Raw genomic sequence first — 25,014 nt, 5'->3', positions numbered from 1 at the left:
TATTATATGCTTTTAATAAGACCAGAAAATTCCTATTGCTTCCCAAGATATGCCAGAAGAACCGAAATTTTCTGATCTGATTTTTATTTTTTTCTGGCGTCCTGATAACGACCTAAAAAATATATTGCGCCAATTAATAAAAAAGTTAGTCAGTAACCACCATTATAAATATTTGGAAATCGGCCGTTTTCAATATTTTTAATAATTACTCGGCATACAAACTTACTCAAGTCCACTTGATCACTGTTTATCAATATATATACAAGGTGTTTCCTAATAACATGCATATTTAAGGGGGTGACTTTTGGGCCAATTTTAAGAAAAAAACTTCCTATGAACGTATGTCCAAAACCTCTTAGCTTTTGAGATACAGGGCGTTAAAAATACAATAAAAATCAATTTTTTGTCATTTGCATATGTACTACTTTAAATATTTTTATGAAATTTGAGTTACCACGTTTATGCATGAAAAATTTCATAAAAATGACAAAAAAATTGATTATTTTCGTAAAACCTTAACACCCTGTATCTCAAAAGACGTTTTGGACATACGTTCATAGGAAGTTTATTTCTTAAAATGGGCCCAAAAATCACCCCCTTAAAAATTAACATGTTATCTATTAAGAAACCCACTCTCATACACACAACCTCAATGACAGTGTAAATACAAATTACGAAGTCTACACTGTGACACTACAGAATCTTCCTATTTGCATTCTTGCCTATTCAAATTCCGAATGCCGCTACGAATAAATAAAATACATGTTTATATTTTGCAACTTTACTTTAGATAATAATACTACAAATTTAAAAAATATATATTACAAAATCTTATTTCTTATCCTTATAATTGTTAATTATCCATGGGTGTTTCATAACACCTGGCAATGTGATGCGGTTTACAGATGATTTTAGTAGCAACTGCAATACAATGATATGATTATCATTATTGAGCTAGACAACGAACATACCTTCGAGATTAAATCAACACCACCAGGTGAAATATGCATAGGGAACGAAATTTCAATGTTTGTAATTCGAGCGTATGTTTCTTCAGTAGTTTTGCTTTCAAAGGGAGGATGCCCAACTAAGAATTCATAACACAATATACCTACAAGAAAAAGTGTGATGAAAAACGTAACTAGAGTATGTGTATACTTCACCTAAACACCAATTGTCAACGTATTTGCCATACTGTTTTCCTTCGACGATTTCTGGTGGAAGATAATCCAAGGTTCCACACATAGTTTTACGGCTCAACGAAGGAGCGTGGACCGACCACCCAAAATCGCCCAGCTTGATATCATCATTAATTGACAGTAACAAATTTTCAGGCTTAAGGTCTCGATGTATAACTTTCTTACGGTGACAATAGTCAAGAGCATCAGCGACTTGATAAATATACTTTGCTGTTCTATTAAACAAGAAATGATATTTGGTTGTAAAATGTCATATATCAGTACCTTTGTTCGGAAAACCTTCCAATTGTCGTTAACTGTTTATACACCTCTCCTTTTCCGGCAAACTCTAATGCTAAGTAAATGCGATGGTCGTCATGGAACCACACATGCAGTTTTAGAATATTCGGATGCCTAAAAGAAACACAACTACTAACACAGACCTGCCGGCAAGCGTATTCTTACTTCAAATTTGATTGAATTTCAATTTCTCTCAGTATTTGTCGTTCAACGTGGCCCTTAACAATTTCTTTTTTTAGTAAAGTTTTGAGTGCTACCACCCAACCAGACCGTTTTTCACGTGCGAAGTAGACTCTCCCGAACTTGCCACGACCTAATCTAGTTCCCAATTCAAAATCGTCCAATGACCATTTGTAACTAAAAGCTAACGTTCACAAGAATAATTAATAGTAATACAATTACCTTGAATTTTTGTAAGCTGGGTGTGAAAGAATGTTTGAAAGCATTAGTTGAGTGCCTTCATCATAGTTTGTGCTTGGTTCTTCATTCATTATCACACACCTTCACTAATTATAATTACTACTTTTTATTTAAAATAAATTATCAATTATTACTGTAACATCAACTACACAATAAACCGTTCTGTGCGCTTGCCATCTGAAAATAACGAACTTTCTGTTTAATTCAAAATTACTGGAAAGTAGGGGATTTTCATGACTTCGTTTTATACCACAGATAACATCTCATACGTTACAGTAAGTATATACAAGGTAACTGCAAAAAATAGTTTTAGATTGCAAATGATTGAGAATAAACACTGATGGATGATGGTTTGCATAGACCAGTGGTTCCTAACCTGGGGGTAAAACTGCAATTTTTAGGGGTAACAAACATTGTTGATGCCTAGGAAACGAATTAATAGTAATATTAAAAGACTTGTTAATTTCAAACAATCTCAATGTTCACATTGGTTTTAGTTCAAAATACTTTTTGTCTAAAAATTAAAATTTTTAAGATTTTTTGATTAACAGAAATTTGTATATGCATATATTGTTTGTATGAAATCATTTTTGATTTTAAGTTGGGGAGGGGGGGTTAAGTTCGTTCCCCTACGTAAGACATATGGGTAACAATATTCGAAAGGTTAGGAACCACTGGCAAAGACATATGCGAATAACATATGTCTATGATGGTTTGTTGGTTGACATTTTCAAAACTTTTGTCACACATTACGGTTCCAAAAATTTGTTTCACAAAAGCAGTCCTTTTAATACAGAAAAATAATTCAATGTGGATATAAATGAAACAGGTTTCTGGTGAATCTGCAATTTTTGATCTGCAGCATGTGGATGAAAATTCCAATTACAACATATTTTAAAAAGTATTCTTATTGCAGAATACCTGAGATCAATTTCTGTGAGTCAGGATAATTTAACAAAAAAAATTGGGCAGCCATTGCAGGCCCATTAAGGATTTCGGATTAGATTGCCGGTCACAGAATACATAGCAGCTTCATTATTGGTATCAGAATCACTTGAGCAATTGTTGCTCCACTGCATCTCGCTCGAGCTCAAGAGGGCAAATTTGTCGATCTTCCAGGTGCAGAAATGGGAAAGGTAGTTGTGAGGTTTCCTCCAGAAGCATCGGGATATTTACACATTGGACACGCCAAAGCCGCACTGTTGAACCAATATTATCAACAGGCGTTTCAAGGCAAACTCATTATGCGTTTCGACGACACGAATCCGGCAAAGGAAAATGTTCATTTTGAACAGGTCATTTTGGAAGATATCGAAATGCTTGAAATCAAACCCGATTTATTCACTCACACCTCCCAATATTTCGATATAATGTTGGAGTATTGCGAGAAATTGCTTAAGGAGGGGAAGGCATATGTTGACGATACAGAGCCAGAACTGATGAAACAGCAAAGGGAACAAAAAATTGAATCGGAGAACAGAAGTAATAGTAAGCATCGAGTTATAATCTGTACTAATATAAGGGGTCTACTAATAATAATGTATCTTTTTAGCATATCAGCAAAATATAAATTTATGGAATGAAATGAAAAATGGGACCGAAAAGGGCCAGAAGTGTTGCGTAAGGGCCAAAATTGATATGCAATCTCCAAATGGATGTATGCGTGATCCCACAATTTACCGGTGTAAAAATGAACCACATCCGAGGACAGGGACAAAGTACAAGTAGGTAGCACGCTGCTGTGTTTCCAGCATTTACCTGATTTTTAGGGTTTATCCAACGTACGATTTTGCTTGTCCTATCGTCGATGCTATCGAAAACGTCACACACACTCTTAGAACTATGGAATATCACGATAGAGATGCACAGTTCTATTGGTTTATTGAGGCATTAGGTTTGAGGAAACCATACATTTGGGAGTATAGTAGATTATCCATGACCAACACGGTACTAAGTAAACGAAAATTGGCATGGTTTGTCGAAAACAATTTGGTAGATGGATGGTAAGTTCAATGTTGATCAGACAGTAAGACCATGGTTACTGTCAGGTCAGCCTTCTGCATGAGCACTTCTGGGTTGTGTAGTAGTCACATGGTAGTCGACATCATAGCGTAAAGAATAGAATAGTGAGACAACGGATGTACTTTTTGCAAATTTAAGGGCCATGGATGTTGCACGCTATGAAAATTGGCACATATGCTCTTTGACCCTTAGTCTTAATGTTCCTACGTGGGCCCACGCCTATTTGCACCTGGAACCTTCATTAGAGGGGTTAGGGACATACACAAATGTTGATTGCTAATGACTGGGACATTTATTCGGTTTTGTTTGATTTTTTCAGCGTTCACCTCAACCCTTGCATAATTAACCACGAAGGTAAGTTATTAAATCATAAAGTTTTTATGGCAACTACATCATGTACAGTCCAGATAAAAAATAAATAGAAAATCAACAGTTTGGACATTCAAGATTGTTTTTATAAACAATTTTAACATTGGGTCTACAGCATTCATCAGCAGCAAATCATTGCACTCCTCGGTTGTACATTTTTCCACGAAATATGCAATGCTTTTGGCACTTGTATCAAAATTTCTAGGAAGATTCTGTGGCCTCGATTTGAGGAGGAACATAGAATGGGTTCAGCGCCAGAAGTTCTTATGATATGTTTATGGAAATGAACATTGAATTTTTCTTTGTTCCTGGGGGGCTTGATGAATGACGTCAAACAAGTGGAGCACCACGCGCGTGTCTGCCTCTTTGTGGTTACATGGTCTCAAGGAGGCTACTTCACCTTCTGTGCTTGATAACACATCAGGACCACATGTCCTGTGCAATTTACCCATTAATGAAACAAAATAACCAAAATCCTTTGTTTGGATTAGATTCTTACCAATGAACCCAATACAAATTTGTTTTATGCAAGTAACTTTCGCGGGTCGATTCCTTTAGGAATGTTAAAATTATTTCGAACAAAATTGCTTCTATAAATTCCTAAAAATAACCGACCACTATTTTATACAGTTCAAATTAAGAAATATGGAAACAGATCGCTTTGATGGCACAGATGACTTTTTGCAATACCCAGGTAACGTTATCTTCTTGACGAATGCTAGGTTTGGTTGAAAAAAAGTTCGCATGAATCGCAATTCCATCAGCTTCAATTTCGCGAAAGTAATACTCGAGATCGTGATTATGCAGCGGAATAAAATGCCAATGTTCCACTGTGTTGACACCAGTTTTGCCCAATTTATTAACTAGGTCTTGTCAGTAAATGCACCGATTAATTGTTACATTACAATATAATTAGCGGAATCAACATTAAAATTTAGTTAAAAGAAAAATAAATAAATTTACAAATTATTGTGAATAAATCACGTCGGCAGGTGAAAGTAGCGGCATTGGAATGGACGGACTCGAGCCTTGCTTCTGGCGAAGGTGTTGGCACGGTTTCGGAGGTTTGAATATCCCGACGGTAATACTTAGAAAAATGATCAATTTATTATATACCTACGGCAACTGATTTCCTTATCGGTGGCTAAAGCGGCGTTACAAATTAAAGTACAAAATTTCTTAGAACTATGGAATATCACGATAGAGATGCACAGTTCTATTGGTTTATTGAGGCATTAGGTTTGAGGAAACCATACATTTGGGAGTATAGTAGATTATCCATGACCAACACGGTACTAAGTAAACGAAAATTGGCATGGTTTGTCGAAAACAATTTGGTAGATGGATGGTAAGTTCAATGTTGATCAGACAGTAAGACCATGGTTACTGTCAGGTCAGCCTTCTGCATGAGCACTTCTGGGTTGTGTAGTAGTCACATGGTAGTCGACATCATAGCGTAAAGAATAGAATAGTGAGACAACGGATGTACTTTTTGCAAATTTAAGGGCCATGGATGTTGCACGCTATGAAAATTGGCACATATGCTCTTTGACCCTTAGTCTTAATGTTCCTACGTGGGCCCACGCCTATTTGCACCTGGAACCTTCATTAGAGGGGTTAGGGACATACACAAATGTTGATTGCTAATGACTGGGACATTTATTCGGTTTTGTTTGATTTTTTCAGCGTTCACCTCAACCCTTGCATAATTAACCACGAAGGTAAGTTATTAAATCATAAAGTTTTTATGGCAACTACATCATGTACAGTCCAGATAAAAAATAAATAGAAAATCAACAGTTTGGACATTCAAGATTGTTTTTATAAACAATTTTAACATTGGGTCTACAGCATTCATCAGCAGCAAATCATTGCACTCCTCGGTTGTACATTTTTCCACGAAATATGCAATGCTTTTGGCACTTGTATCAAAATTTCTAGGAAGATTCTGTGGCCTCGATTTGAGGAGGAACATAGAATGGGTTCAGCGCCAGAAGTTCTTATGATATGTTTATGGAAATGAACATTGAATTTTTCTTTGTTCCTGGGGGGCTTGATGAATGACGTCAAACAAGTGGAGCACCACGCGCGTGTCTGCCTCTTTGTGGTTACATGGTCTCAAGGAGGCTACTTCACCTTCTGTGCTTGATAACACATCAGGACCACATGTCCTGTGCAATTTACCCATTAATGAAACAAAATAACCAAAATCCTTTGTTTGGATTAGATTCTTACCAATGAACCCAATACAAATTTGTTTTATGCAAGTAACTTTCGCGGGTCGATTCCTTTAGGAATGTTAAAATTATTTCGAACAAAATTGCTTCTATAAATTCCTAAAAATAACCGACCACTATTTTATACAGTTCAAATTAAGAAATATGGAAACAGATCGCTTTGATGGCACAGATGACTTTTTGCAATACCCAGGTAACGTTATCTTCTTGACGAATGCTAGGTTTGGTTGAAAAAAAGTTCGCATGAATCGCAATTCCATCAGCTTCAATTTCGCGAAAGTAATACTCGAGATCGTGATTATGCAGCGGAATAAAATGCCAATGTTCCACTGTGTTGACACCAGTTTTGCCCAATTTATTAACTAGGTCTTGTCAGTAAATGCACCGATTAATTGTTACATTACAATATAATTAGCGGAATCAACATTAAAATTTAGTTAAAAGAAAAATAAATAAATTTACAAATTATTGTGAATAAATCACGTCGGCAGGTGAAAGTAGCGGCATTGGAATGGACGGACTCGAGCCTTGCTTCTGGCGAAGGTGTTGGCACGGTTTCGGAGGTTTGAATATCCCGACGGTAATACTTAGAAAAATGATCAATTTATTATATACCTACGGCAACTGATTTCCTTATCGGTGGCTAAAGCGGCGTTACAAATTAAAGTACAAAATTTTATTTATTACATAAGGCGCTGTTCAAACACGTCACTCAACTTCAAGTAACTGGCCTTGAACTAGCTGTTACTAATAACACCCCCCTCCCCTCGCTAGAATTTCTTTGTTTATCACGAGTTTCGAACTCGGTTGATTTGATGCCGTTTTTTTTTTTCGAAAAGCGATTCTCCGACTCAAAACTGTTCCTTCGCACATATTTTACCCAAATAAAGGACTTGCTACGAATCAGGCTGCTAAACAGTTTTTTTCTCGTCACAGTCATCACAGACTACTTGATTAAAATATAAAAACCGTTGATATAACAGGTATCTTATTTTCAATCGTATGCTATGATAGCTCGTTGAAAAGAGAATTACAAAATCTATTCACTAATAATAATCGAATATGACGCCTATTTCACTTTAGGAAGTTGGTAAATGTTCCTCAAAAGTAGCCATCTTGAATTTTTGTTTGACATCACTTCTAAATTAAGTGTATCAAAGACAGCAACTTTTATATAAAACTTTATTTTATATCTCTTATACTTTCGATGATATAAGACATTCAAGGAAATGACCAATGTTAGTTATTTTTAATTTACGTCGAACCTATTCGACATTTTGAATTTCCACAAGGAAATTTTAAATAAGCATCTAAAACTGCAAAACATTGCCCATTTAACCAATTCTCTATCTTTAATAATCAGAAAGTTACCCATGCAATCCCACGCGATTTAGGACACACGGTATATTACGTCTTCATATACAGGGTGATTCCTATAGTACCTGCCACCGTTTGGGAACAAAAATCCCCGACCCATCACTCAAGCCGATAACAATAATTTATTTTATTGTACCTTTATTTTTGAGTGCGCGGGGTTTCAGCCAAGGCTGCTCTACCAACCCAACTCACTATACATTTACGAATATCTATGCCCGAACCCGGATTCGAACCAGGGACCCTTAGCACTACAGTCCAGCTTTAATTGAACTGGGCCATATGGGCGAATTTAATTTTAATGTGAGGAGAATTCCACTACAGGTACACAAATCTACAGTTTGTATAATCTAACCAACATAATAATAATAATAATATAGTTTATTGGACCTATTCAATTTACATTGTTTGTCACGTCAAAATGGTATATGAGATATAAAGGAGTATAGGTATATATAAATATTTCACACATTAAAAATATCACAGTATGTTAGGAACTACAAGACTAGATTCGCGTGCATTAAGGAGTAGGTATTCAAATATTCTGCGATACTGTAAAAACAATTTTGCAACAAGAGTTTTTTAACATTAATTTGAAATTTAGGCAATGACATTAGTTTTAATTGACTATCCAATTTGTTGTAGAGTTTTACATTCAGTGAGTTTCTGTCGGACACACATAGCTTAAATAAATAGCTATAAAGGGAAAATTCCTCAAAACGATTGCACCACATTTGGTTATGTTTAGAAACGTACTTAATTGAGTTTACGTAATCAACCAAATAGTAACAGGCATGAGAAAGCATCACTTACGCGCTATCTATAACAAATAAACAAAGCTACTTCTAGGCCTATCTGTGCCGCTAGGAACTTCACATGCGGAGGAATACGAATTCCATGCTGTCTAAGCAATATCAACATGTCCACAGTCTTAGTTTCATTGAAATTTGCGTCACATTACTCACATCATCCCTTTGCCCGACGTGTAGCAGCTTTACAGCCAAGAAGAACATGGAGATTTTCATTGCTGTGTCGTCAGCATATTGTATACATGTTCCCACATCTTGTAGTTGTTACGCTAGGTCGTTTACGTTATGATAAATAGAATCGGCCCCAGAATAGATCCTTGAGGGACGCCCCTGTTTAACTGTAGAAATTTTGAGATGTTTTTTTGCACATACAGTTTGTGCCCTGTTTTCCAAAAACGGTGCAATTAATAGTGTACTTGTCTCGTCGAAACTATATATTGCCTCTAACTTCTAGAGTAGAATTTCATGTGATACACTGTCGAATGCGTTGGATTTAATTGGGCGGTATCTGCCATTATTGGTAACGATTACATCGAATTTTAATGCATTACACTGTTCACTACAACTGCTTGTTTTTTAAACTTAATAAAAGTTTCGTAAACAATGATGAATTAGCGTAAATTGAAGTAGCAGTAGCCTCGTTTGCTCGTTGTCTCCAGTATTTGAAACACCACTTCCATCATAAAATATACTCCTTTCTCATGAATTTTCAAAACAACCGCCAATCACACTTTTAGATTAATGACATGCACGTCGGAACACCCAATTCTTTGTAACACCTTATCTCTTAACAGCAATTAAATAGTGCGTTAATTATTTTTCGCCTGATAAAACTCCGTATCGCAGCGACTAGATAAAACCTTTTATAAAGTACGCAAACTGAACCAGATGTGTCTTACTTTTCACACCTTATCTAAATTACAGAATTTGTAAATGCGATCAAATTTAAACAAGAATTACGTATTTAACAAAATTTCTAAAAGAAAGAACAAATACGGAAACATAAATTCAAGTAAAATAAACCAACTTTGTGTTTGTTCATAAATAACCCCCAGATTTAACTTTAATAAATTGAAATATTCTCATATACAGCGTGTCCCATCATTTTTGGTGTTTAAACCGAATAACGCCTACATGCTGTTGTTTACACAGCTACTTTCTAAGGGTATAGCGTAAGGTAAGTACCAATTTCATGTTAAAGGTTACTTTTAAAATAGCGACAGATGCGCCTCTCGGATTGTTGCGTCCAGGATCACTCACTATTCTATTGCTTGCACTATGTGGGGGTGTAGTTTCATTAGATTGCGAAAAATGGATCTTAAAGGTGAATTCACATGTATCCGATTTCTGATATACACAATAGTTCATATTTAATGTAATCCATAAATAACAACAAACAATCAGATGTATAGACACATTACATGATATGTGATGAGATACATGGCCCGTGGTAGACATCCTGTCACGGTTCAAATCTCTACATCAAAACATCAAAATCAAAAAGGAGTATATAGTACAGTATATGAGGGTAAAGGTTAGGTACAGGTGAGATTGCATATGAAATATTTTTTGGGAGCTCTTGTATATCGGAAACTGCCTTTTATTCTTGGCAAGAAATTTAACAATTTTCAAATTTTCTAGGGATGATCCTCGATTCCCTACCGTCAGAGGAATTCTAAGGCGAGGCATGACAGTGGAGGGATTGAAACAATTCATAATAGCGCAAGGTTCTAGCCGCTCGGTTGTATTTATGGAGTGGGATAAAATTTGGGCCTTTAACAAAAAGGTACGCATTTTGTACTTCACATTTTATACAGAGTTACACCTCAAATTTAGGTAATAGATCCTATTGCTCCACGCTATACTGCATTGGAATATGACTCACCAATACCTGTACTGGTCAAAAATGCGAAGGAAGAGAGATTGGAAGTACCCAAGCATCCCAAAAACAACGACATGGGAACAAAGGACGTATGGGTAGGTCCTCGGGTTTTGATCGATGCAGCTGACGCAGAAACCTTGGTAGAAGGCGAAAATACGACTTTTATAAATTGGGGAAATTTGCTCATTAAAAAAATTAATCGGTACGCCTTGTTAGATTTATCATCTCGTGATAATCTTTTTGATTTTAGCGAAAATAATAAAATTGTATCCATAGAAGCAGAACCGAACTTGAGTAATAAAGATTACAAGAAGACGTTAAAAATTACGTGGTTAGCTGACAATGAAAAGGCAACATTTACTCCAACATTTTGTATATATTTCGATCATATAATTAGTAAATCGTTGTTAGGAAAAGATGAAGATTTTAAGCAGTACATTGGACATGAAACTAAGGTAGTGTTTTGTAATCGACGGTTTATTAATAATTGTTGTTTATTCCTAAGAAAAGTGTTCGAATGCTCGGTGATCCCGAACTGAAGAAGTTGAAAAAGGGTGATATCATTCAGCTGCAACGTAGAGGATTTTTCAAGGTTGAGACCGCATATGCACCATTGAGTTTGAATACTTGTAAAGAACGGTCGGTTATTTTGTTCGCCATACCTGATGGTCACACAAAGGCAAATCCCACAGCTGGTACAACCCTCGTGACTTCACAACAGGTAGGTGTTTATTTAAATTGTTATTAAATCCATCAGTAGCTGGTAGTACATATGTATGTACCAAGGAAAATCAACACACATCAACTCACCTCTCCACTCACATTCAACAAACAGTAGGTGCTTATAAATTTTGAACACAAAAAAGAAATGTGAAAAAGGGACCTAATTCTTCTTATATGCTGTAACGAAATTGTTCAAATTTGTAGGTAGCACCTCTTCGTCCCTTATGCAACCCTTACACAGGGTTGTCGTGATGACCAGAATCCAGAATTCAAGATACTGTATGATGCAAATATTGCTTTTGCTTTTTAATAGTGATCCCAATGCGTTGCGTTTGTAAATTTTCCGAATGGTAGGTTGTTTTTTTTTATCATTTGGTGACAAGGGCACTGGGGAATTAAACCAAGCCCTTAGCCTACACAGAAAGTGTGACATAGAAAATATGCATATTATTTTGTATATTTTTCGGTTACCACCACACCTCTTATAACTTTTCCTCTACAGGAAATGATTTTTGCTGGTGGTGGTGTACTGAAGATGAAGAAATAAATCTTCCCTTTGGTAAGTGATGTGAGGATACAGACAACTTTTTGTACAAAATCGAAATATTACCTGAAATGATTCAGGTTCGAGAGCAGTGGGTGTTAGAACTATCTCACTTTCATTGCGAGTCACATCCTTATATAACTTCGTGGTTTGTACAATTAACACGAGAAATGCAGAGTGTATAAAATCCGTTCACATGTAAATAGCTTCTTACCAGTCTTGGATAGGAATTAACTTCCCTTCTGCTAAGATTTTAAATGAACCAGTGACCTTATCTTTGACCTGTTACTTAAAGTACGGATGGCCATGGAATGAATTTTATGGGGAAGTTTTCGCCATCTATTATTGTAGAAGCAAAACCACATTAAGTAATAGAAGAAAGGTTAATTAGAGGACCCCCCTTCTGTATTGCTAAGACGCAAGAGCTGCGGTCCGCACGACCACCCATACAGAGAAACATCAAATTAGAGAACCCCCCCTTTCTCGTACATGCTAAGACGCAGGAGCTGCAGTCCGCACGAGAAAGGAAGTAACAGATACAGCTAAGAATCAGACTGTATTAGGTACTTTCTTGACGGAATAGTTAAATCGAATCAGCGTAACATCATACTGATAATAAACTTCCACGTGAAGGCCAAAATAAAATATTGTAAAGGCATAGTCACCTGCAGACTGACATGGTTCAGTAACGGTATATAAACAAAAACTTGAAGTACGCAGCGCTTCAATATAAGTATTTCATGCGAAATGTATTAAACGATAACGTTGTGTAAAATCCCTGTTCCCTGCATCTGCGCAGAACGATCAAAGTCGAAGATTTTACGGTTGTTGTACACACAGAGCGTTGCGTATTTTTTTCCCATACTGCGATTCTTTCAAATGTAAGGTGTATTGCCTAACCATGGGGGTATGTGACCACAGTCTTCTTTTATATCGTGTGGTAATGTTTGGAACTCGTACCACCAGTAGCGTGAACTTCCCTACGATTTTTTGTTTTTGAGAAATTGAACGGATTAAGAAGAAAAAAAGAGTTTCCTCAAAACTTAACTTTTCCGCACGGTAGCATCTGTTGAGACCCATCACTTTCCGTTTATGGTCGATTTAAAAATAAGAAATTTCTCTCTGCGCATCGATTTGCAGCTATATAATTGCTACCATTCGCAAAATGCGCGTTCGCACAGAAACGATCGGTTTTCAAAAATCGACCCCCAGATGCGTATTAAATTACGATCAGTAGCTTTCATCTGGGATGACTAGTGGGGATGCGTCATCTTTCGCCTTCTTACGTGCCGGTATCAGTTTGTGATTAAACATATAAAACCTGCATGTACTTATGGCTCCAAATATCTTTTTTGCAATCTGTAATCCCCTATTCTCCTTTAATGACTTAAAGGAAGTTAACTTGTTTTGAAAGCAAGAAAACAAAGTGCAGAGTGATTCAAATTCGTGGCGCACCATTGGGATCTCCATAACGGTGAGAGATACTGGTAGGTTAAATTGGGGCAAAGTTGCCCCTTTTTGTAAATTGCAATTGAAATTTTTCAAAAATCTTTGAAAATAACTGCGAAATCACTGAAAAACTGCACATGTTAAATTTCATTTTCCCTAGCTTGAACTGTGGAAAATGGATGGTTCCTGTTAGCGTATTTTTTTGGAGAATTTGAATCTGCCATCAGAATTTACATAACATGCTAGATCTAGAATAAGCTACAGGCACAGGCTACTATTTTCTTATTCGTTATTGGCGGCATATTGGATTTTTATTAAATGAGGTAGAGGAAAAAAGAAAAATATGGCTATGATGGCAATTGACAATACATTCAAATGAATTTCTTTTTTCCTCTCTATAAAAATCCAACATAGCGTCAATAGAAATAAGAAAGTAGTGCCCTGTAGTTTCTACATCTAGCGTGTTTTGTGTTATGGAAATTCTGATAACAGATTCAGATTTTTCCATACAACCGAAGTACAATTTTGTATATTTTTAAATAATTTAAATACTTTGATGAGCTGCAGCTGCTGCTTGCAGAACCTGAAGATTATAGCAAACGACTTTGTTTCACCTTTTTTTTTTCAAAAAGGCAACTTTTCCCCTATAATAAAAATTACCTATTCTTACTTGTTATAACGGGCGATCAAAAATGGATTGACGTCGAGTCACCTTTGGAAGTGCAAGTTAAATAACAAACAAAAATTCCAAATTTGACTCGACAGCAACTGTTTCGATCGCATAGCTGCTATATTTTTATTTTATTGTATTATTTATTATCGAAATATTAATTTGACACCTAGCAAAATTAGTATGTTAATTTTGCTTTAATAATGACGGGAAAATCATAGAACCCCACCATATTGAAATTTTATTGTACAATGTGCATTCCAATAAATAAATCATCAAATTAAAGGTGTTACATGTATTTATTATTATATTATTCTTTACGACGTCGCTTATCTATGGAGGCAATCACCGATATTGTCTTACATAACTTTTTTTTGATTATCTACTTGGGGGAACAATTTAAATTTGCGCATTTCTTTGTATTTTTGATAAATTTACGAGTTCATCACCTTCCCACCAAAAAATGTAATAGAAAAAGTAAGTTCTAATATCAAGGTCGTAATTTCACTTCCTTTTACTTGGCAATCTGACAGAAAACCACGTGTACGGTTGCATTCGTGAACGTAAACGTATGTTGAACGGGTTTTGTAAAATAAAAGTTTTCATGTAAGTTTTTTTTGATAACTTTTTTATTTTATTATCTGCCTCTCTTCTATAAATTAGACTTGACTGCTAGCAGCTTTTAGAGAGTTAGGTTAAGTTAATTGGTACATCATTAATTATTTGGTATTGAATGAAGTTATTGAAAGGAATCTAATTTTTCTTGTTTACAATTATGCCGACGTTCCTATACGTAATTTAAAGGTCCTAAAAATTTGATGCAATTTTATGTTTATGATGTAATATTTTAGTTAGTTGCACTTTTAGCAACAAATAATGTCCTCGTACATTAATTCGACCGAAAAATTGAACCTGCCATGGGTAGATATTCATAACCGTAATTTAAAATTGTATTTTGGTTTCTATAGTAATTTTAATAAATAAACAAAAAGGTAACGGTCAATGCACATAACCCGATTATTCTATTTCTAATCTGTGGTTAGAAAGTGTATGCTTTTTTTTTTATAAATTATGATCAGTGGCGTAGCACATTGTGCATAAGCCGGGATGCAACCTCTAATGACAGATGCAGGTTGTATTTCCTCTTTTGTATTATGTTCGAGATTATGTTGAAATGTTTGAAGAGCACTTCAGAATTAAAATTATTACACCTGCCGGTTCATTAAGGCCATTTTGTAGTGGCTAATTATAGGTACATTGATAATTCACATATACCAAATAAATGGTATGAAAAAAAATTTGTTACAGCTCGTTTTATTGTTGTCTCCAGTATTTAAGGAAACACCACTTCTCCAACATGAAACGCGAAACTCTTCGTAACACCCGCGTCTACTCTTTATGAACGAAAGAACGCTCGCGTTAATTAATTTTCGCCTGATAATAAAACTCCTTATCGCAAACGACAAGATGTAACCTTACTTCTAACACCTTATCTACATTGAATAATTTACAGAAGCGATAAATTAAATCGAAAACTGTGCAATTACAAATTATTCCAAAAGAAAAAACAAACATTGTAATACAAATAGAACAAACCAACTCTGTGATTATTTCTTCAATAATACCTCAGATTTACTTAATAAATTGAAATACTCTCATATACAGGATGTCCCGTCATTATTTTTGGTGTTTAGACCGAAATAACGTCTGCATGACGTTGTTTACACAAAATTATGTATATTTTAAACAAATACGTTGTACTGTTCATTTGTTATTAATTAATGTGCAATTAAAAATCAGAATTGTGTGTCATTCGTTGGCGCAGGTCACTTATTACGTTGTGCGTTGTATAACTTTATAATTTCGGCATGTGTTTCTGATCCGGCCGCTCGTTTCCGCGATTTATCGAAGATGACTCATACAGGGTTAAAGGCTTGGACAAAGACTAAGATCACAGAGAGTTCACTACAGTCTATAGCAATATTGGTATCATATCGTAGGTCTTGTCATGTGTTATTGTAAATGTTTGATGAATACTTTATTAACGATCCTTTTTAACATAAAACGCACTTAAAAATAAATATAACTCAATCACAGATTAAATGTAAAATCGTCTCTCAAAATGTTTACATCATTCCTGCACCCACGCGCGATTTTCACTTCTCTTTTTCTCAGCACACTATTCACCTTATATATATTTTAACATCATGGAATGTGGAAATATCTGTATTTCTTTTATTTAAAGGATGGCTTATTCGCAAAAAAGACTGAAAGATTCGATTCGATTTATTTCGAGAAATTAAAAAATCAGAATAATTCACAAAAAGGTTTTTTGTAAGGGTGCAAAATCTGGAAAAGTGAGAAAGGGAACATGGAATTTGGTGGAAGAAGTGAATCGGTTTTTTTTACGTTGAAACGTAGCCGTATTTGAGCGTATTCGTTTACAAAACAGTCCATTTTGTCATTATCAAGGCTTTTTGAAGAGACAGTTAGTTTAGTTTATTTGTGAAGTTTACGAAATCAGTTGTAGTGTAGAGAGTTTCAAAGCAATATCATCTGGTGTTTTGTGTTTAAGGTAATTAATATTTTTTTAATTCATTGTTCTATCGATCGCTTGTTGCGTGGTATGTTGGCCCTAAGTGCCTGTTTTTCTTTCACCTTATTTGATTGGTTTATGTCAAAATACATTTATTAGTCTGTAAATTGTTGACTTTGTGATTAATCAGTTCTAAAGTATGAGCCAGTTAAGAGTTCTCAATTTTCTATGTACCCAGAATTACATCAGGTGTTAATTGAAAATGTGGCAATTACTTTGGAGGCTGTTAAGGTTGCTTAATTTCGCAAATTAATAAAATTTACGTCAATATCGAAATTTTCGTTGTGGCGGAGGCCTGGATGTGCTGTGACTAGCCCAGATACTACCTGCGCATGCGCAGTTCTGCCCTTTTATGTCTTAAGAAAATGTGAACCAAACTTAGTTCCAATCGCTTGAGCCGTTTAGCCGGAAAGAGAGTGCAGATGGACTGACAGACAGACCGACATCATTGAGATTTAATGTGATTTAGTTTCCTGGTGCTTCAAAACGTTATGTTTTACCCCAATGCAATATCTCCCTTACTGGCTAGCTCACATGCATGTGGTAAAAATTAGAATTATTCTTTTTAAAAGATTTTGTTAGTGTGCCTACATTTAATTGAGCTAGCTGGACAGGTGCACATAGCACTGTAAATTCAATACCTTCTTTTCTGAAGCCAAAGCAATGAAACAATGTAGATTATATTATAGACTGATATCTGGTACCATTTTTATCGCATTTTCTAACTTGGCACCTGAGCCAAGAGAAATCTTGGCGCTTAATGTACCCATGCTGCACAATGTCGACTTTATTAATTATTGAAAATTTTAACCAAAGATGCTTGTAGTAAAGGCAAGCATATCGCATATTGTAAACACCAGATGTGCGCATGCGCAGACTGCGCAATGCCAATTTTCTTGTTTATGGAGAGATTTCTTTGACGTTTTAATCATAGATGCTATTAGTAAAGAAAAACGTCGCGCACAATAGCTATGGTCTTTTGGGAAGTACTAATCAATGCATGAAAAATGCGCTAAAAAACCTTTTAATGTTATGGTCACTACCAAAGAGATCTTACAATACCCATATCTTTACAGGAGTCAAAACCCGCACAGAGTGATAAGAATAAAACTCCAGAGCAACTAAATAATGAAGTAGTTGCTCAAGGTGACATCGTAAGAAATTTAAAGACTCAAAAGGCTGCCAAGTCTGAAGTCGATGCAGCTGTTAAATTACTTTTGCAATTAAAGGGCGACTATAAATCAGTGACAGGCACTGAATGGAAACCTGGTACTGCGCCCTCTGGTCCACAAAAGACAATTAACGTAAATGAGTTGAGTTTACAGATATCTGCGCAGGGTGATAAGGTAAGTGTCTCGCCCTCGTCATGTGAATTTGCAATTTTCGTTTAGGTGAGAAAATTGAAATCTGAAAAGGCTACAAAAGATATTGTAGACCCCGAAGTGAAACTTTTACTTACGCTTAAAGATACATACAAGAAGGCAACTGGTTCTGATTGGAAACCTGAAGCAGTGGTACCAGCGCATACTGACGCACCTCCCTCCCCTGAAATAGTGCACAATTCAACTGACCAAAATACACTTCTAGAGAAAATTTCAGCACAAGGTGATAAAGTGCGAGATTTGAAGTCCAAAAAGGTGGAAAAGTCAGTGGTAGAGGCCGAGGTGAAGGTGTTACTAGCCCTTAAAGCCGATTACAAAAGTTTGACCGGTTCTGATTGGAAACCCGGTGCGGTTGCTCAAACTAAGGCTCCAGTGCCTAAATGTGACAAGGCTCATGAAACTGAACTTTTGAATCAGATAACTGAACAAGGCAATAAAGTTCGGCAGCTTAAATCAGGTATTTATTCCATTAATTAGTAGATTGATGATCAATAAAAAAATTATTTATTTTGATGTTGCCGGTTTAGTAATTTCATTTTTTTTCCAGAGAAAGCCGATAAGACAGTTGTAGACACTGCAGTAAAATCGTTACTATCGTTAAAAGAACAGTTTAAAACCCTAACCGGAAACGTTTGGAAACCAGAAATGGCCACGCCCATTGTTGTAAGTCCGTCCGTGAACGGTAATGAAAGCGATCTTACATCCAAAATCAATCAACAAGGTGAAGTGGTGCGAAAAGCAAAATCTGGAGGAGCGGCAAAGGTATCACTGACACTATTTTGTTACTTGTACAAAAACTAAGTTGTTAGGCGGAGATCGACACCGAAGTCAAGAAACTGTTAGATTTAAAAGCGGAGTATAAGGCATTGACAGGAACTGATTTCCCAACGGGCGGCAGAACTCAAAAGACTACTAAACCAAAGGAGGAAAAAGTGACGAAAGCCAAATCGGAAAAGAAAGAGAAAGAGAAGAAGCCTACCGATGTAAGTACAAATCAAATAGCGTAAAATTTACTACAATTTACTTTTAAAAGGTGGAAGATGGTGCTGGCACTAAAAAACAGACACGCTTGGGGTTGGAAGCGAAAAAGGAGGAAAATCTCTCCGATTGGTATTCTCAAGTTATAACCAAAGGGGAGTTGATCGAATATTACGATGTATCAGGTTGCTACATCCTAAGACCGTGGTCCTACTCCATTTGGGAAGCAATTAAAGACTGGTTTGATGCAGAAATAAAGAAGTTAGGTGTTCAGAATTGTTATTTCCCGATATTTGTGTCCCGCGCTGCTTTAGAAAAAGAAAAAACCCATATTGCAGATTTTTCGCCTGAGGTATAAATAACTGGACAATTTCCTGATGTCACAATTTTCCCTGTTTAGGTCGCTTGGGTGACCAAATCTGGTGACTCCGAGTTGGCGGAACCGGTTGCAGTTCGTCCAACTTCGGAAACTGTGATGTATCCGGCGTACGCCAAATGGGTACAGTCGTATAGGGATTTGCCAATAAAACTCAATCAGTGGAACAATGTCGTTCGATGGGAATTTAAACATCCGCAACCGTTTTTACGGACTAGGGAATTTTTGTGGCAAGAAGGACATAATGCTTATGCCAATAAGGAAGATTGCCAAGCCGATGTTAAAACTATTGTAGGTTAGTATTGTCTTCATTAAAATGAAAGTGGCGTAACAGGTAAGCAGATGTTCAAAAGTTACAAATCCACAGCTCTAAACCATTCCCCATAAATACAAAAGCCAGGAAAAAAAGAACCAGCAAGAAAGTAAACCTTGCATAACGCTCACACAAATACAAGAAGTAAATTAACTACAGCAACAAAATACAAACAGAAGTATAAAAGCAAAGATATTTCAAGTCAGGTAATTGAGTCAAATGTGGTTAACAAATTAATCAACATAAGATACAAATTGCATCATAACTGCACATGGCAAAACGTGATAATTCGCTTTAGTATAAAACAGATCAAACACATCTAGACAAAACAACAAGTGATAAAGAACATCAAATTGGGCATGACTTTGTTCCTACGTTCTTCATCATTAATTCAAGAATGCCAACACTAGGTATTCAGGTTAAAGTAGACCATCACACATACAATCCCGCATTTTAAATGGGAGAAAAGTTAATTAGAGAGCCCCTTTCGCGTATTGCTAAGAAGCAAGAACTGTGGTGTGCACGTAACATATACAGCGCCAATTTAAACTGAATGAGGTTCTTCTTTCCACAGAAATAAACGGTTAAATCATACTGATAGAACTGCGCGAACGTAGCAAAATTACCATGAGTTAAACACATGGTAAGCTCAGGCAAAGTAAAGGTGGGCCGGGGTGAATAACAGGGTTTTTTACACTAGCAAAAATGAAGCAAAATGTAGCAATAGTAAACCGGATAGGCGCCACTTAGTCTTTAGTAAGTGTCAAGAGTAACGAGAATACTTACCTAAAGGGGAAACAAGGCAGATAAGAGATCTTGGTTCTGGTTTTGAGAAGCTAAAGAAATAAAATAATTGATAGGGGTAGAACATAAACAATAATTGTTGTCACAATCGAGGGTAATTTAATAAATGATCTCCAAAATATTAACATAGGCTGAAAAATCCAGATCCGCATGTCAATGTCTAAATTTTCAGCAAAAGGTGATCAACACGTCGTCAAGGAAATTACTAAAATCAAAGCAGGCCTCCGCAGAAAACAATGGAACTGTAATTGTTAAATGACTATCAAACGAATGTAGTAATTACTTTTGAGCTCAGAAGGGCGCGTTCTGCCGTATCTGTAACAGATAACAACACATACAAACAAATGAGAGGGATAGTGAATAGCAAGGCATAAATATATTGCGGTAGCAATGTAATCTACTTAATTCAAAATGTAAATAAGAGAAAACTCTGAGGGAAGACAAAGATAATACATATTAAGAAACATGCTGAATCATTATCTGTGCAGATACAAATCTGCAAAACGGTTCAATGGAGCAACCACAGGCGCATCAGAAATAGAACGAGAAAACACTGCAAGGAAATATGGTAATACGCAAAGCATAAGCCCTTATTGAGGTAGACAAGTAAAGTAACAAGTAATGGCGTATCAGAAAAATTATTTGCATGCAACCAATATGAAGGCAAAATCCTCACTGCACGAAAGCAACGAAATGCGTATGCAGAAAAAAAAGATCACAACCTCTAGCGGCGAAAGTAAAAAAAAAGCTATTTTAAAAGAAACTTAATAACACATCGATGGCCTCTAACGGCGAAAATAAAGAACTAGAGTAATTTCAACTCTACTATAGAAATAACTTAACATCGTACCTAACCTGGTTACAAAAGAAGAGTTACTTAAACGGTATATAAATTTGGTAAGAAGAAAAGAACGTAACAAATGCGATGTGTTAGAACGGCAAACATGTATAACCTCATACGTGGTATTAATGACCCTCTATGGTCTATAACTATACAATAATGAAACTCTCATTCGCGAATTGGGTTTGAAGCAATCTCGTTCACATTTCATTAAAGACAAAATAATTATAACTTCAATTAAATGAATACAACCCACTTTTAACGGAAACGAAGACCGCGGCGGTGGTGGTACAGAAACTCGGGCGCCACCCAGGGATGCAAATTTGCCCTTGGAGAAGTATTCGGCGGTAGGAACGTGTTCTTGCTTCTGGACCTGACTTGGTGGTTATAATGGCGTTGGAAGGCCCACGAACCCAGCCGGAGACGACGGTGAAATCCAGGGAACAGGGTTATGGGTGGTCAGCAGAGAAAACTAAAAGTAAAATTACAGCACCACCTATTGTTAATTTGAATGTTGGAATAAACCCGCGGGGTGGACGGTATGGAAACTGATAAAGTACTTAAAACTGAACGGCCTCAACTGGTTTTAAGCTTGTTTTAAAATAATATAATAACGTGGCTGAAATTCTAAAATTTTAATTTGTGTCGTCCTATAAATGACAATAGTTTTCGGTCGAAATAAAAACAATTGTAATATCTTGATGTGAACGGCCGCAAACGGCGGATTAATTGCAGCCTTAATTACGGTAGCGGCGGTTGAAACCCAACTATTTTAATTCATTAATTCAATTACCTTTAGCTTCTATCTTCAATTCCTAGAATACCGGGCGTTCATACACAGAGCGGTCACCAAAACTGGTGGAAACTGGATGCTTCGTTACACCCTAACCTCAAACCTGACATTGCGTTTGGTCGATATTAAATATGTGAAGGTTTGTAATTTAGTCATTTCAATGTGGCAATTGTTTTGTTACTATTGCATAGCGATCGACCAGTTCATGTGCCACTGTTTTGTGAAACTTGATACCACAAACAGAAGTAATCTAGCTACGTTTGTTTCTGAGATACAGGGTGTAAACGACAAGTTTGACTTTTTGAGATGTTATCGTATCTTACTACACATGTAATATAGAAAAAACGTAGATTTGTTCCAATGTTAGTACCTATATTTTAACGTCAATTGTTTTTCATTTTTTTTTTCCTGATTACATTGATGTTTCACTACCTATATATTTGGTAATTTTAGCCATGAAAACTTTTTTGTTACTTTTTTTTAAATAGTAGGCCATAGATTCGTGGAGATTTTGTTTTGTTTATTGATCCGTGGTAATTAAGGTAGCTGATACCAATCAATAAAAATAAAAATAAATAGAAACATGCCATTTAAACAATTAAAAAAATATGATATAATTATGTAAAAAATTGTGATACATCAATGTAATCAGGAAAAAGAAGGAAAAAAATTGACGTTATAATATACATGGTGTTTCATTTAAAAAACACAAATATTGGGTCAAATTGGGTTTAAATCCTTGGTGTTAAAATGCTATTGGGCATTGTTTTTTTTACATGGAATTACGTATCCGATTTGCCTGTAGGTATGTTGCAAGTGCGTTTGTATTATGATCACAAAGCACAATTCGTATTTTTATACTCGCATAAATTGTAAAACATCTGTGAACAGTTCAAACATGAAGTAATAGCAGTTCAGGTTACTGTATGGTCTAAGTTAAAAGCACAATGACGTCAGTTATAGACCATAGCTAAATTGATGTGTGACCTCAAACTTTTTTTTTCAGATTTGTATGCCAAAATTTATACCGACCTTCTTGCAATACCAGTGATCAAAGGACGTAAAACCGAAAAAGAAAAGTTTGCCGGTGGCGACTACACCTTGACAATAGAAGGATATGTCGCGGCTAGCGGTCGAGGTGTACAAGCCGCAACGTCACATTATCTCGGTCAGAACTTCTCGAAAATGTTTGAAATAGTATTTGACCATCCGGAAACACAAGAAAAGACATTCGCTTACCAAAACTCGTGGGGTGTCAGTACACGGTCGCTTGGTGTCATGGTGATGGTTCATGGTGATAATCAGGGATTGGTCATTCCTCCGCGAGTTGCATTAGTTCAAGTGGTAATTGTTCCGTGCGGTTTAAGCGACGTTGATCGACAGCTTTTACAAGACAGCTGTGATGAACTAGAAAAAGAACTACTCGGGGCCGGGCTACGTGTTAAAGGTGATTATCGAGATAACTATTCACCCGGATGGAAATTCAATCATTGGGAGTTGAAAGGAGTTCCTATTAGAGTTGAGTTAGGACCGAAAGACATTAAAAACAAACAGATAGTTGCCGTGCGGAGAGATAACGGACAGAAAGTTACAATGAAACGTGAATCCGCCGCCAAGGATCTTGCTACGCTCCTGGAGAACATTCAGCAGAATTTGTTTAATAAGTATGGACTATTGGGCTGTCACATAGACTTAATGTTTGTTTTTCAACAGGGCATCGGAGGAGTTTACAAGTCATACAATTCAGGTGACGGAATGGTCACAATTTACTCCTAATTTGGATAAGAAGAATGTAATTCTGTCTCCATTCTGTGGCGAAATGGAATGCGAAGACGCAATTAAAACAGACAGTACGAGGTACTAACTACTAAACTCTTTTCTCATTTTTTTAAAATATTAACTTCATTGTAATTACAGAGATGCGTCAGAGGTAGCCGAAGTTGGGGCACCTTCAATGGGAGCCAAATCACTTTGTATTCCTTTAGAACAATTACCGATGAAACCGAATGCGCGGTGTATCCATCCTAAATGTACTAGAAAGCCGAAATTTTACACCTTATTTGGACGCAGTTATTAATTATTTTGTGCTGTAAGTGCTGCACTAAGTAACTTATTATGTTGTGTTCTATAAAATTTTTACAAATAAAAGTAATTGAAGATTTTTGTAGTGTGTAATTAATTTGTATTAATTCCAAGCAAATATGATTCAAAACACTCACACCTACCACATTAATTCAATGTCGGTGAAAGAGATGAAAAAATCTTGGAGTATTTAATGTTTAATTATACATAAGTGTGGACAGGAAAAAATTTTTTATTTCATACTGTCCGGTAGATGTTCGATTACACTATCATTTTGAGTCCGGTAAGTGAGTTATTACAGCATCAGAGCCGTTAAGTGTCGCTAAGCAACACTTACCGGACTGTTATTTGTATACATCAAATTTGACATCTTCACACAAAAAACCCCAACATAAATTTGGCTGTAATTCTTTATTTCAAACATTAACATTGATTGTAATGAAACAATTTGTATTGCCCTCAACACTAACGCCTGGGTTATTACTGGATGTCGAGTTAGTAATGTTTGATTCCATCTGCTGTAGAACTTCAATGAAATTTTCGCCGCCTTGTATCAGTTGTATCATACGGGCAATCTTAACTTTTCCTTCTACCGAGCTTTCGATGTATTTTTCTGCCGTCGATGATTTTCATTACCTTAAATCCAAACCCAAATTTACTTGTTTCGGTAAAATACATAACTTCTCTTTTCGTTGCAATTATAAGTGAAAAAACGTTTATAGCGTCCATTTTTAGTGACAATTCAACTCATGTATAAAAAATCTAAGCCGCAAACACTTTGACAGCGGCAAAAGTTACCTGCAACTTTTCCAGCGACAAATGCGTGGTGAACCACAGACTAGTTTGACGTCTGTCAATAATTGGTTTGGTGA

The 25,014-nt window shown here is 36.0% G+C and overlaps 2 protein-coding genes across 2 annotated transcripts; one reads left to right on the top strand and one right to left on the bottom strand.

The window, feature by feature from the left end:
• Nucleotides 1–765: 765 nt before the first annotated feature.
• LOC116168209 (aurora kinase B-like) lies at nucleotides 766–2,104 on the bottom strand. Its single transcript, XM_031483912.1, has 6 exons — nucleotides 1,881–2,104; nucleotides 1,644–1,835; nucleotides 1,464–1,592; nucleotides 1,164–1,414; nucleotides 972–1,111; nucleotides 766–921 (listed from the first exon to the last, which is right to left on the bottom strand). Exons 1-6 carry the CDS (start codon nucleotides 1,967–1,969, stop codon nucleotides 832–834), a joined length of 891 nt encoding a protein of 296 aa, XP_031339772.1. The 5' UTR covers nucleotides 1,970–2,104; the 3' UTR covers nucleotides 766–831.
• Nucleotides 2,105–2,987: 883 nt separating this feature from the next.
• LOC116168208 (bifunctional glutamate/proline--tRNA ligase) lies at nucleotides 2,988–24,223 on the top strand. Its single transcript, XM_031483911.1, has 17 exons — nucleotides 2,988–3,386; nucleotides 3,451–3,622; nucleotides 3,668–3,775; nucleotides 5,512–5,637; nucleotides 10,351–10,495; nucleotides 10,546–10,793; nucleotides 10,842–11,046; nucleotides 11,097–11,312; nucleotides 17,650–17,919; nucleotides 17,965–18,412; nucleotides 18,503–18,717; nucleotides 18,765–18,938; nucleotides 18,989–19,285; nucleotides 19,334–19,604; nucleotides 23,067–23,724; nucleotides 23,774–23,917; nucleotides 23,978–24,223. Exons 1-17 carry the CDS (start codon nucleotides 3,026–3,028, stop codon nucleotides 24,135–24,137), a joined length of 4,218 nt encoding a protein of 1,405 aa, XP_031339771.1. The 5' UTR covers nucleotides 2,988–3,025; the 3' UTR covers nucleotides 24,138–24,223.
• The last annotated feature ends 791 nt before the right edge of the window (nucleotides 24,224–25,014 follow it).

The sequence above is a fragment of the Photinus pyralis genome, unplaced genomic scaffold (assembly GCF_008802855.1).
Source record: "Photinus pyralis isolate 1611_PpyrPB1 unplaced genomic scaffold, Ppyr1.3 Ppyr1.4_LG4, whole genome shotgun sequence".
In the NCBI taxonomy this organism is placed as follows: Eukaryota; Metazoa; Arthropoda; class Insecta; order Coleoptera; family Lampyridae; genus Photinus; species Photinus pyralis.
The sequence above is the reverse complement of the archived record's forward strand: the minus strand, read 5'-3'. Positions and strand labels throughout refer to the sequence as shown.